Here is a 14,267-nt window from a genome sequence, read left to right as displayed (position 1 = left end):
CTATTGGGAACCACTTTTTAGGTCAAGTCTCTATTTTTCCCCCTGAATTTTAATGATTTTGGTTAGTACTATACCTTTTGTGTTGAAGTCTTCCAACTTTTCTGTAGTTACAATAATTTTTCTCAGTCAACAAACATTTATTAAGTGCCTTCTATGTGCTAGGCATAGAAAGAATAGAACAGTTCCTAACTCTCAAGGAATTTAAGTTTACCTAAGGAAAAGAGTACTTATGTAGGCATATACAGAATAAATATAAGAAAATAAAACTAAATAAGAACAAGGTAGAGAGGGAGGGCATTACCAGTTGAGAGGATCAGTAAAGGCTTAATGTACAGGGTTGTACCTAAGCTGAAACTTGTGAAGTGACTACATGTGGAGAGCACCTTGGGGGGAGGTGGGGAACAGGCAGTGAAGAGATAAGGAAATGAGGGAGAAGTTCTGTTTGTAAGGAACAAACTGGCTGAATCAGAGGGGGCAAGACAGAAATGATAAACTCTGAGGCCACATAGGCAGGTTGGAACATAGTTGCGAACAAGAGCCTAAAATTGATCCTAGAGATAATGGAAGCCTAAACATTTATTGAGAAGTAGAGTGATAGGGTCACATCTGTGCTTAAGGAAAATCACTTCGGCAGCATTGTAAAGGGTGGACCAGAGTTGGGGGGAGACTGGAACTAGGGAGATTATTTAGGTCTCTGTAGACAGTAGTCTAAGTGATGAATGCTTGGGGTTGGATAATTAAAGAGAAGGGATTGGTGTGACAAATGTTTGAGGAAACAAATAGCAAGATTTGGCAACTGATTGGATATATGGAGTGAGGGAGGGGGCAGAATGGAAGATAATGCTGAGGTGGTAAACTTGGGAGACTAGAAGAATGGTGATATCTTTGACAGAAAGAGGCAAGTTTGGAAGAGGGTTGTGTTTGTAGGGGAGAGATCCCTTTTCTTTTTTGACTCTTAGTGGTGGTCAGAAATCTTTTTGTAATCATTCTCTTGTGGGTTTCCTTATCTTATTAATTGGTTTGGCATATGAGTTTCTTTTTAAAAAAAAGTTTGTGCTCAATGCTGTGAGCCCTAGGTAGAACTAATGCAGATTTCCCCTTTCAAGGAAAGAAGCTCTGCTCAAATTAGTTATTATGGAATTTGGAAGGGTAGTTGTTATTTTCTTTACATAGTATTAGGAAAAATTGGGAAGTCCCTGTACAGTATTTTTCTCGAACTTAAAATATATGGATAGAATGCTTTGAGTATTTAAGATAGATCCTCTACAGTAGGATTATTTTTAGAATTTTAAGCAAGTTTCTTGGACAGGAGACTGATCTGAATCTGACATGTATCTATTTAAGGAATTTACTCAAGTTTATCAGGGTAGAAAAAGAGATGAGTATGGGTCCTAGTCTCATAAACGGTACATTCAATGTGGTGCATGAACAAGTGTGCTTTGGGCTTTCTAGAGGAATTTTGAGTGCAATCAGGTTCTCATAAACTTGACCTACCCAAGCACTTATAGAGAACTGTACCTTTATTAAATGATACCTTAACTTGTCTTCTTTATAGAAATTTATAAAATACCAAATACACAAGCACAGTGAGGCTTAAGCGGGTCTCTGACATGTATGGTAACTTTAAGATTTCCGAGTATTGGCAAGACTAGGCATGATTACAATTTAAAAGTATACCCTTCATGCAATGTTGTGTAGATGTTTTCTCCAGTAGATCCTACGTAAGAGACTTGGAGGATCTAGAGAAGAACTTCTTGGTCCAGCACCTCCCCTCTTTGTAATTCTCAGAAAAAAATTATTTTCATACTTGGAGATTTTGTTCCAGGATTTATTTATCTTTTTTGGGAAATATATTTATATTATGAACTCTGGTGATAGCTCTTTTTTCTGGAAATTTTTTAAATAATTTTTTTCCATTTTAAAAGTATTTTATTCTTTTACAATTACTTGTAAATATAGTTTTCGGCATTCATTTTTTTTTTTAAGTGAGGCAATTGGGGTCAAGTGACTTGCCTAAGGTCACACAGCTAGTAAGTGTAAAGTGTCTGAGGCCGGATTTGAACTCAGGTACTCCTGACTCCAGGGCCGGTGCTCTATCCACTGCGCCATCTAGCTGCTCCCCAGCATTCATTTTTGTAAGACTTTGTTCCAAATTTTTCTTCCCTCCATTCCCTCCTCCCTCCCCAAGACAGAAACAATCTGATATAGGTTATATAGTACAATCACGTTAAACATATTTCCACATTAATCATACTGTGGAAGAAGAATCAGAACAAAAGGAGAAAACCACAAGAAAGAAAAAAAAACACCCCCAAAGTGACAATAATATGTTTCTTTTTTTTTTTTTTAAGTGAGGCAATTGGGGTTAAGTGACTTGCCCAGGGTCACACAGCTAGCAAGTGTTAAGTGTCTGAGGCCGGATTTGAACTCAGGTACTCCTGACTCCAGGGCCGGTGCTCTATCCACCGCGCCATCTAGCTGCCCGACAATAGTATGTTTCAATCTGCATTCAGACTCCATAGTTCTTTTTCTGGATGTGAAGAGCATTTTCCATCATGAGTCTTTTGGAATTGCCTTGGATCATGCAATGCTGAGAAGACCTAAGTCCATCATAGTTAATCATAGCATAGTGTTGCTGTTACTGTGTACAATGTTCTGGTTCTGCTCACTTCAGTCAGCATCAGTTCATGTGAGTCTTTCCAGGTCTTTCTGAAATCTGTCTGCTCATCATTTCTTATAGCACAATAGTATTTCATTACATTCATATACCATAACTTGTTCAGCCATTCCCCAATTGATGGGCATCCCCTCAATTTCCAATTCTTTGCTACCACAAAAAGAGCTGCTATAAATATTTTTGTACATGTGGGTCCTTTTCCCTTTTTTATTATCTGGAATTTTCTGAACAATTTATCCTTTGAATTGAACTTTTATTACATTATTTGTCAGCAAGAAATAAGCATAGAATTTGTTTGATGGTTTCACAGAAGTCATTTAATTCAAGCCCCTTATTTTATAGACTAGTCTTCAAGAGGGGAGAAGTGAATCAATTGCCCAGGTTTATGCTGGCAGTAAAGTGGCAGGATCAGGACAAAAATACAGGGGTGGTTTTTTTACCCCGTTTTTCAGTGCTTTTCTGCTGTGCCATAGCTATCTCTGGTAAAGAGATTGGCCATATTTGAAGACTGGACATGTGTGTCCAATAATTGGATTGATTGTATGATTTCTTGTACTGGTAATTATATTCATCTTTAACTTTTGCAATTTATACCTTAGCCACACAAGTACTGTATGGGATAGGTAGTGATTACAATGAAAAGTAATTTGGAGTTTGCATTTCACTGTATTCTCTTTCTCCCTTTGGCTTTGGTCTTTGTATCACTGATTCTGTCATATTATTGGAATGTGGTAGTGGTTGCAGTGATGGTGATGGGTAGAACTTAATGGTGCATATTCGGTTATGTGCTGCTAACTATCCAGAACTTAATGTTCTAGACTGCCAGATCCTCATTTGATGTGTTTCCCTATCTAGGCAGCTAAGTACTTGAGCTAATTTACAGCATAAAAGGCTGGGCACACATAAACACACACAATATATACATATACATACACACACATATAAGAACAAACTGCACTTTTTTGTTAGTGGAGATTTATTTCCTTAAATAACTCGGTAGATTATGTTTTCCAAGGTATGCTCATTTTATTAGTGTAGACACTGACTACCTCCTTAACTCTGCCCCTTATAGCTTTTATTTTTTCAAAAGGAACACTAGTTCAGATCAGGTACCATTATATTGGGTGCTTTATGTTGACTGTCTTAGCTATTTAATCACTTCCTTTGTCTAACCTATGAAAACTTGATATTCTGAGCTAACATCACAGTTGTATATTTCTAAGAGAAGATTTAAAAAACCACTAGCTCTTAAATGCCTTATATAACTTTTAATTAAGATAGAGAACATCCTGGTGATTGTTGGATTTAACCAACTTGGAAGTAAGTATAAATCCAAATTATGCATTAATGAAAAATATCAAATTTTTAGAATCACAACATAAAATTGAAACAATTCCTATCATTCTCATACTGATTTTAGATCTGTTTATTTTTGGTTCCTCATCTAAAAACTGAGGTCTTTTTATACAGTTCAATTTAACAGCCATTTCTTATTCACTTACCATTTGCCCGACCAGGCAGTGCTAGGTGCTGGGAAGGCAGAGAAAAAACAAAGCATTTCCTGCTATTGAGAAACTTCTATTCTGCTGGACAGAATTTTCACCATCTAGTTATCTTATCTGTTCAAGCTTTTTGGGAAAATACTTTACTATAAGTTTTTACTGTTGTTCTTTCTCTCTTTCACAAGGAATTCTGTTTAATTATGCCCAAAGCATAGATGATTTCTCATCCTGAACATGTTGTGCATGACTACATAGGGAAACCCAAATATATGCAAGGTCAAGGAGATAGGAAATTTGTGAATTTCTTGACTCTTATGTAACTGGAACCTGCCTTGAAGTTACATGAAAATGAACTTTTCATGAAAAGTAATTGAACATTAGGGAATGTTCCCTCTTCCCTGAAAAGTACCCCAAGGCACTACCAAAAGTCAGTAGCATTATTCCTGCTTCTTTCCTCTCTCCCAGATCAAGCACTAGCAGAGCTTTTACTACCTCTCCAAAATCATCAGCAAGCTCCTATTCCTCCATGTCTGCTTCTCCCATTACAAATGGTGACAGTGCTAACTCTTCTGGCGTGCACAGCTCCGGTCTCAGCAGGGGGTAAGAGCGGGACTTTTCTCACTGCTTCTCTTTCCTTGGCATCTTTTCCTGACCGTCCTGGCTTATAATGAATCTCTGTCCACCTGTATCTGCCCTAGTTAGGATGGGCTTTGGATTTGTTGGTTCCTCTTGGTGGCTTGTTTTGGGGGTGGGACCTTTTGCCCTGTTGTAGTCAGTTTTATAGCCACTGTAGGTACCTTTCTCCAACCCCACCCTCCTGGTTGTGTTTAACAATATTAATCCAATTATTTTTTTCCTACTCTGTAAGTGACTAGTGTTGAGGTCCTGTTACAATCTTATTTTTTAATAATTATGGCTTTAAGTAACCAAAGATCACAGAAAGGGGGATACCCTTCTCTAGTCATGTTTCACTCCTCCCCTCTTATCCCAGTAATATACCTTTTTCTTTCATCATAATAACTATGGAATGGTAGGGAACAGAGAGGAGTATGGCTGCTAGTTCAGAAAAAATGGGGGGGTTGGGGTGGAACAGGAGGAGGGGTGGGGGGGACACAAAGTTTGTGTGGGAATTGGCTGCAAACTTATCTTGTTGGTATCCAGTATCTAGCCAGACTCATCCCTTTTCAAAATTACTATTTACTTCCCTCTGCAAGATGAGAAGACTTTAGACCTTTCCATAAAGGGAGAGGCAATGTGGTGACATTGTGAATAGAAGACTGGTCTCAAAGTGACAATGACCCAGGTTTTAATCCCATCCAGACACCTACTGGCTTTGTGACCCTGACCAAGTCACCTTACCCTTTCATTTCTTGAGACCATCATCTAAGATGACAGGTGTTGGAGAAGGTGCTACCATGTGTTGTTTGTTTTTGATTTTTTTTTTTTTTTGCAGGGCAGTGAGGGTTAAGTGACTTGCCCAGGGTCACACAGCTAGTGTCAGGTGTCTGAGGCTGGATTTGAACTTGGGTCCTCCTGAATTCAGGGCCAGTGTTTTATCCATTGCACCACCTAGCTACCCCCATCATGTGTTATTAAGAGGGAATTTCCTCACCTGGGTGTTCTTTGTATGTAGTGAAATGACAGCTCTAGCCCCTGTTCAGTTCCTCCATTAAAGGGCAGATTTAGAATAAAGCACTAACATGGCCTCTTCCTTGATTGTGATGCTATTGAATGAGGTTTGATGTACTTAGCTAGATAAATTTAATAGGAGGTGGAGTGGAATGAGTAGAACCCTGTAATGGGTCATCTGTATGCATTTGTTGTTGAGTATATTCTTCTATTTCTGATGAGTGTTTCTGTTTTCTTCCAGAGGTTCTGGCTTCTCCAATTCTTATAGTTGCCGAGAGTCTCAATCTCACACTCAGCCTGGGCTTTGTGGACTTGGAAACCTGGGGAACACCTGCTTCATGAATTCTGCTTTGCAGGTAGAGGTGCAAAGCCTCCTTCTAAAGAATTATCTAGTTGTCAAAGACAACTTGAATTTTCCGAGGAATTTCCAAATTATTGGAAGTTGTGACAGCTGTGGTGCATAATAACCTGTTACACTTTCCATAGTCAACTTCTGGTTTTCTGTTCTACAGGTTCCCAAGCTCAAGTTTAAAAGAGCCCTAATCATTCCTCCACCAGTCTTTCTCTGACTTATTAGGTGCCAACCATAGATGCCAAAATATTTTAATATAGGAGGATGTAATGATTCTTTAGGGTACCAGATTTTTTTTCCTTTGTTTCATTCATTCTTATTAAGAACCAATGGCTGGAATGCAGGCTTGGGAAAGATTAAAAAGATAGAAAAGAGTAGGTCCCTCTTCAAACTTAATTTGTATTGGGAGAAAAAGACAAGCGATGACATTTTTATATATATATATGTACGTATGTGTGTGTGTGTGTGTGTGTGTGTGTGTGTGTGTGTGTGTGTATAAATTATGAATGTTGCTATTTCTAAGGGTTAGACTTTCCCTCGGAATATTGGTGCACTTGCCCTGTGGCCTTCAGAATTCACTATGGGGAAATAGTGGTGGTTTTTAGCAATCTTACTTCTGCTCTACACATAGACTTTACACCTGGGTAATAATATACAGCATGCCAGTTATTTCAGGAAGCCCTGGCTCAGAATTGCTACCTTTGAAAGTCTTAGAGGCCCTGACATATCATAGATTTAGGGAGAAAGTCAAAGGCTATCAACTCAAAGTGAGTTTAAGTAGCTCACTTAATCTTGAATTTCCAAAAGCATGAAGTCTTTTAGGAAGAATTACATACTTTAATAATAGTGGGAGGTTTTTTTGTATTCACTTGGCTTAATGGAATGAATGCTGGACTAAGAGTCAAGGCATCTGGGGCTTGGCTCTGTTGCTAACCATAGCACAGAATAATTGTGATGGGATGAGGTGGTGCGTGGTGAGAGAACTTTTAAGAACACTAAGTAAGTCTAAGACTGTCAACTGTATCAGCACAGTCTGTGGATACTTATCATGACCCTTTGAAAACTTCTAAAATTTATTTTGGAAAGATAATAATGGCTACTTCAGGATTTGGTTATTCTGTACATGTTATTGGTTAATGTACTAGGTTATTCTTTATATCTTTACTTGTTTTAATAAGGGTGTGTGTGCCCTGACAAAAATCCTCTTTTCAGTGCTTGAGTAACACTGCACCATTGACTGAATACTTTCTGAAAGATGAATACGAGGCTGAAATCAACCGAGATAATCCTCTGGGCATGAAAGGGGAAATTGCTGAGGCCTATGCTGAACTCATCAAACAGATGTGGTCTGGGAGGAACACCCATGTGGCCCCTCGGATGTTCAAAGTAGGTAGACATTTCTTTCTGAACATTGCTTAATTTTCTTTCCTTCTGTTTTTAAGTTAAAACTTTTCTTTTAATGATTAAGCATTTACTTTCTCTCACTCCTTCACTTCTGTGAGGGAAGCAATTTACAAATCAGGTTTTCAGAAAGTTCTTTGTCCATTGGTTTTTTGGGATTTGTAATAGATTTTACATGGTAGCTAGGTTCTCAGATCAAAAGCCTTATTTGAGCTGAAATAGTATTTTTAGTATCTCTGTGTTTTGAATCCAGAGAGCAATAAAGAATTACAGTGAAATGCAGACTCCATGAACTGGATTGCTCCTTTCTCAGTGTTGGGGTCAGTAAAGATGTGGTCTGGGGGACTAGGTAGAAGCTCCTACAACAATTGCAGGAAAGGCTTCACCAGTAAAGAATGTTATCAGTAGCAGAATCAACTGCTTGTAATCAATAGGGTGTTTGTAAGTCACATATTCTTTTTTTTTTTTTTAAAGTGAGGCAATTGGGGTTAAGTGACTTGCCCAGGGTCACACAGCTAGTAAGTGTTAAGTGTCTGAGGCCAGATTTGAACTCAGGTCCTCCTGACTCCAGGGCCGGTACTCTATCCACTGTGCCGCCTAGCTGCCCCAAGTCACATATTCTTAATCAAGGACCTCCTTGACTAAATAAATAAAGAGCAGTGATATAAGATATTAGAGAATCAGCCTGTTCTGAGTCCAAAAGTCTCTTAGGGATTTAGGAAACCTTGTAAGGCTGGAACATGTTGGGGGAGGGAAGCGGGAGGGGTAGTGGTGGTTAAGGGGGTTGTAATGATTGGAATGACGCCACCTACTGGAAACTTGCTGTGGAGAGCTCCACCATGAGGAAAATGCCTCAGAGGCATTGAAGTAAAATACATAAAGAAAACATTCAAGTCTTGTAAAAGCAGATAACAGATTTCTACACTGTATTATATCAGAAAATTAAATCCAACATGGGGGAGGGGGAGGACTTACACAGCTGAATAGCATGTTAAACTAGGTCTGACAAAATTTAATGAGAAAAACATAAAAACTCAATGGGGAAAAACAGGCATATTGTTTTCTTTGGAAAGTATACATGGGATGAACACAAAAAGTGATTGTTAGGTCTCAAAGCTGTAATGCAGAAAAGTAGACATTTTGCACTCCATATATGGATCATAATGGAATAAAGTGAGATGTTTAAATAAATGATATAGGTCTGGGAGTTTTTAACCTGGACTCTGAACTTGTCTTTTAAGTATTTTGATAACTTTTCCAATAGAATTGGTTTCCTTTGTAATCCTATATATTTTGTTTTTTGCATTTAAAAATTTCCTTAGAAGGTCCATAGACTTTATTAGATTGCCAAAAAGGCCCACAACAGACAAAAAGTTAAGAACCCCCTGGTGCAGATCCACATGGAAAGTAAAAAATTATTTATTAAATGATGCTTACGTGAAAGATGAAATAAAACAATAGATTAAAGATAACATCAGATACCATATATGAAAATATGAGTGATATTTGCAAAATAATACTGAGGCATTTTGTAGTGCTGAATACTTATATCTGTAAGAAAGTAAAAGAAAAAACAATGGATTTAGCATCTACCTTAGAAACTTAGAAACAGAATAAAGCAGTGTACAGTACCATTAGAAAATGAACGCTTGGATCAGAGCAGAGATAAAATACAAGCTTAAAAAGCAGAGTTGCTACCCTTACCCATGTAACTTTCAGTCTGATCTTTCCTGACTTGGAGACCCTACAAAGCTTCCCCGACGTCTCTAACTAGGTAGCTTTGGAGTTAGGCTTTAAAGAATGAGAAGGAATGAAAGAAACAAGAGAAAAGGGAAGGGAAGATAGACATTCCTGGCATAGTTACCACTGTGTTCTTGTTGAAATTAAAAACCAATGCTATTGTCTTTCCTGAGCCCCATTGTCCTCTAGAGAATAGTTTATGATAATAAGTATGTGTATTATTATATTTATAAAGAGTTTCAGGGTAAAGTTAAAAAGAATCTCAAGATGATTTAGATAAATATAAGTATGATAGATGGAAAGGAAATATATCATCATATCTGATGGTATATTGGTATGATATATATATATATATATATATATATATATATATATATTTGGGGGGGTGTTTTTTGTGGGGGTGGGGCAATGAGGGTTAAGTGACTTGCCCAGGGTCACACAGTGAGTAAGTGTCAAGTGTCTAAGTCCGGATTTGAACTCAGGTCCTACTGAATCCAGGGCCAGTGCTTTATCCACTGTGCCATCTGGCTGCCCCCCGGTGTGATATATTTGAAGGAAAATAAAGATATATATCCCCAATCTTCTCTTTCCACAAATCATTCTTTTGAGATTGTCCCTAATCTGGATCAGTTTGACTGTATGGCATTTCTGAGAACTTTAGAACCAGGCTGGTGAGGAGAAGCGATAAGACATTATCCTTACTCATAACAACATGGGACTTAAAATCAAACATCTTCCCTTGTAACTTATTTTGATCATGTCACCCAAAATTTTATTACTAATTTTGTATTAGATGAAGCATTTTGGCATGGTTTCTACTGAATGGGGTCTCCTATCACCAGAACATCTGCTTAGTTTAGTCCTTAGCTTGTTTTGTATATGTAAAATAGAGGTTTGGGTTCTGCCAGAAGCTAATTCTGAGGCCTGTCTCTGATTGTAATTTCTGTAGCATGTGTCTGTTGATGGTGTTATTTATGTATAATGTTTCCATTTCCTTCATCAAATTATGCTTGTACTACCTCATTGTGCCATGGGGATTGCATGGGTCCTTACCAACCAAGCATAAGCTCTGACAAGTCTTCTTGAGCTTGAAAGCCTTCTTAGATGAACCCAGGATTGAATTGCATATTTGTCATCTGAAGATCAATATAGCCAAGTTCAAAGAGTCTTGTTATTGAAAAATTAGCCAATTGGATAATGCCTTTTTTGGCCACAACATCTCATTAAGTGTTGTCTACTAAAGCATAGAAGATATTGTGGATGGAGCATTTCTCCCAGTGAAATCACAACTTTGTTTAGCAGTTGAATGACTGGACCGCCAAAGTGATCATTAATGAATTTATGTCAGCTTGGAAGGGGAGTGGGAGGGGGAGGATTGTCCTATAATGGAGTGCCCTGGTGAGCTTCCTTTGGCAGCATGCTAATTAACATATTTTAAAAAATATTTGTTTCTCTTCAGACCCAGGTTGGTCGTTTTGCCCCTCAGTTTTCAGGTTACCAGCAGCAGGATTCTCAAGAGTTATTGGCCTTTCTTCTGGATGGATTACATGAGGATCTGAACCGTGTGAAGAAAAAACCATACTTGGAGCTAAAGGATGCCAATGGCCGGCCTGACTTGGTATTATATTTGATGTCAGATTGATGAATTCTTTTGATCTTAGAAAGATGGGACCTCTTGGAGGTGGCAAGATCTTGCTAGATGGAAGTTCTTTTAGGACCATTTTTTTCCTAGGGATGGTAACAGAATGTTGGAATCATGTCTTGTTGGCCACATCTTATAGATGTAAGGCTAAATTACTGTTATTACTACTTTTATTATTAAAATCCAAGTTTAGCTGCCAACTCCACTGTTGAGTTACTTTGTTAACTAAATACTTTCAGCATTGCATTGTTCTTTTAGGCTATAAAATAGGAAACTGATACTGGTTAATCCCTTACTACCAAACATCAGTGACAAGTCAGCAAAGCACTTAGAGCTTCTTGAAGGAAGGAAGACTTGATTAAAAGGTTGCAGTAGGGTATTCTTTTTGTTCAAGGCAATCTGGTACAGACTCTCACCATTCAGATACTGGAGTTGTCAGAGTGGCTCCCATCTCTTGGTGAGAGGGCACACAAGTGAATCCAGGAATTGACAGCCTGCCCTAGTCATGTGTTCTGAGGGTCATAAGGATTGTAGCTGGCAGAGATGTTAGAAGCCCTTCTAGGTTCTTTCTCTTCAGTTATTGACTGGCATTTATAGAGGTTATTTTCTTTGAGCTTCCTAGTTGCCCTCTTAGGGAGGTGCTGACTTCTTCCTCCTTCTCTTTTTCTTCTCCTTCTCCTCCCCATTTTACTGACCCGGAAGTGGGCTGAGGAAGGTGGACTGATCTGTTCAGGACCACACAGAATATTAGCGATAGTATTTGAAATTGGGGTTTCCTGATGCCCAGACCACTCTGCCAAATAGTTCATTTTAAAAGGAAGAGAACTGAGGCCCAGAGATGGTCACTGGGTCCTTGGAATGGGAAAGGGGATTATAGGAGACCGTTCTGGCTTGTTAAGGCCTGCTAATAAAGACAAGTTCTGTTCCTTATTTTAGAAACAGAATGTTGTTTTGCTTCCATAGATAGGCTTATAGTCTGTCTTGAATTGTTGCTTTGGAATCTTATAAATGAAATGTGTGAAGTAGAAATCTTGCTTATTTGGTCTCTTTTTCTCTCTTTTTAGGTGGTAGCAAAGGAAGCATGGGAGAATCACAGGTTAAGGAATGATTCTGTGATAGTGGACACTTTCCATGGTCTTTTCAAATCCACATTGGTCTGCCCAGAATGTTCTAAAATTTCTGTGACTTTTGACCCATTCTGTTATTTAACTCTTCCCTTGCCCCTGAAGAAAGATCGCACTATGGAGGTATTCTTGGTTTCTGCAGATCCACAGTGTAGACCAACTCAGGTATGTGGCTCACTTAGTCTTCTTTCAGATCTCAGTTTCTAGTTCTGAAGTGGTGTTAGTCTCTGGGTGCTTTTAGAATTTCGAGTGCTGGGTATGTATTTGAAAGAAAGATAGGTGGCCTTTGAGCCTAAGTCTTGCTTAAAGCTGGATCTTTACACTAAGCACTTGAAGTTAATATATATTATTTGGAAGTCGCTTTAGAAACTTTAATTTTTGAAAATTTAAAATTCCACTATCATGGAATGTATCAGACCTGAGGCCCAAAGATGGTTCACTGGGTCTTTGGGATGGGAAAGGGAGATATTGGGAACAGTGCACACCTCATGTTAACAGACACATCTGACTTTTGGATTACACTCCTTTATGATCTCACATTTTTGTTTTTGCTTACATACCATGCTGACAGCTAAAATTATCTAAGGAATTTTAATTAGAACTTTGGAGAACTAAAGGAAGAGAATTTTATGTCAGTTGTAGTGGTAGTGGTAGCAGTGCCTAAGATTCATTTAGTGAATCAGATACTTTAAGTAAGATTGGATTAGCAGATCTTCTGGCAGAGGTCCTATTCTGCTTGTGGCTCAATAGGACCATAAACAAGGTAATCACTTTTTTTTCAGTGCCTCTTTCTATAAAATGGAGGAAACAGTTATCTTATCATCAACAAAGTTTAAGCCTCATATTAGGTTCTGGGGAAATAATTAAGATAAATTCCCTGAACTCATGGAACTCTATCCCATATAGGGAACAGGATACATACATATAGATGTAGTTAACTTATAATGTAGGATATAATATCACAAGACTTTTTATGTAGTTTACTGAAAGGTATGTTTGATTTAAAGTCACAAGGACCTGGGTTTGAATCTCAGTTCTTTTACTTACATGATTTTGGATTAGCCGCTTTTCTCATTTGTAAAATGAGACACTTGGACTAGATGACCTCATGTATTCTTTTTAGCTCTAAATTTGAGCCTGTGATGTTAAGTACAGAGCACTTTATAAGGTTTATGACTAGACAATGCCTAAAAGTAATAAGAATTTGGAAAGCCTACTGGATTAGGATACAGGGGACCTGGGTTTATTAGTAGTGCCATTAACTTTCTTTTTTTTTTTTTTGGCAGGGTAATGAGGGTTAAAGTGACTTGTCCAGGGTCACATAGCTAGTAAACGTCAAGTTTCTGAGGCCGAATTTGAACTCAGGTCCTCCTGAATCTAGGGCCAGTGCTTTATCTACTATGCCACCTAGCTGCCCCAGTGGTGCCATTAAGTTTCAAAGTAACCTTGGACAAGCCATCTCTCTGGGATTCTGTTTTCATCTCTATAAAATGAGTAGGTTAGACTTGTAGGTTAGGTCCTTCAGACTCATACTCTGTAAATCAGTAAATCTTGAAGAACTCCCCAGTCCCTTCTTTATTCTACCCTACAAATATTAAGGACAAACTAGTTTAACTTTTAGGTGGGGAAGAAGATAACACAACTTCCACATTGCCTGCCACCCTCATTATAGAAGTGAGTTGTTGGCTTTGGCTAGACTTGTCTGACTTGTTCTCTTGGTTAACTTTCTGAGGCTGCAGAGGGTGGAGGTAACTCTTGTAGCCCCATGCCCTTATTCTGACTTGAATGGTGCTGTAGCTGTGCCAGGAAACTAGTGACACCAGGGCCCTGCAAACCTGTCTCTCCTCTTTGATTGCCCTTCACCTGCTTTTTCCCTGAATCTTTTTATTCTTATTTATAGTATCGAGTGACCGTACCAATGATGGGGGCTGTGTCTGACCTGTGTGAGGCTCTCTCAAAGCTCTCTGGTATTGCTGCTGAAAACGTAAGAAGGTTTAATAAAATTAAACATAGTAGTTATAGTTAAACTGCTTCTAGATTGCAATTTACAGGGCTGGATCTTTGAGGCCCTTTCCAGATACCTGAACTTTGGTGGTCCTGTCCATCAGCAGCACCTGGAGTTACTGTGAGGGGCAGTAGTAATGCCCATGCTTGTGAGGAAGCATTAGAAAACTTGTATTACCTTTTATTTTGAGCTTTC

The 14,267-nt window shown here is 38.4% G+C and overlaps 1 protein-coding gene across 2 annotated transcripts in view; it reads left to right on the top strand.

The window, feature by feature from the left end:
- Positions 1-14,267, top strand: part of USP4 (ubiquitin specific peptidase 4) — a 60,291-nt gene that overhangs the window by 16,992 nt on the left and 29,032 nt on the right. The window contains exons 7-12 of one of the 2 annotated variants that reach the window (XM_044003895.1): positions 4,645-4,779; positions 6,050-6,164; positions 7,373-7,546; positions 10,761-10,919; positions 12,008-12,232; positions 13,968-14,051. In XM_044003895.1, the coding sequence (XP_043859830.1) occupies positions 4,645-4,779; positions 6,050-6,164; positions 7,373-7,546; positions 10,761-10,919; positions 12,008-12,232; positions 13,968-14,051 (892 nt within the window). The remainder of the gene's footprint in view (positions 1-4,644; positions 4,780-6,049; positions 6,165-7,372; positions 7,547-10,760; positions 10,920-12,007; positions 12,233-13,967; positions 14,052-14,267) is intronic. The other variant, XM_044003906.1, reaches the window with a different exon arrangement.

This window comes from Dromiciops gliroides, chromosome 1, assembly GCF_019393635.1.
Source record: "Dromiciops gliroides isolate mDroGli1 chromosome 1, mDroGli1.pri, whole genome shotgun sequence".
NCBI lineage: Eukaryota > Metazoa > Chordata > Mammalia > Microbiotheria > Microbiotheriidae > Dromiciops > Dromiciops gliroides.
Note: the sequence above shows the minus strand (reverse complement) of the source record. Positions and strands in the feature narration are given on the sequence as shown.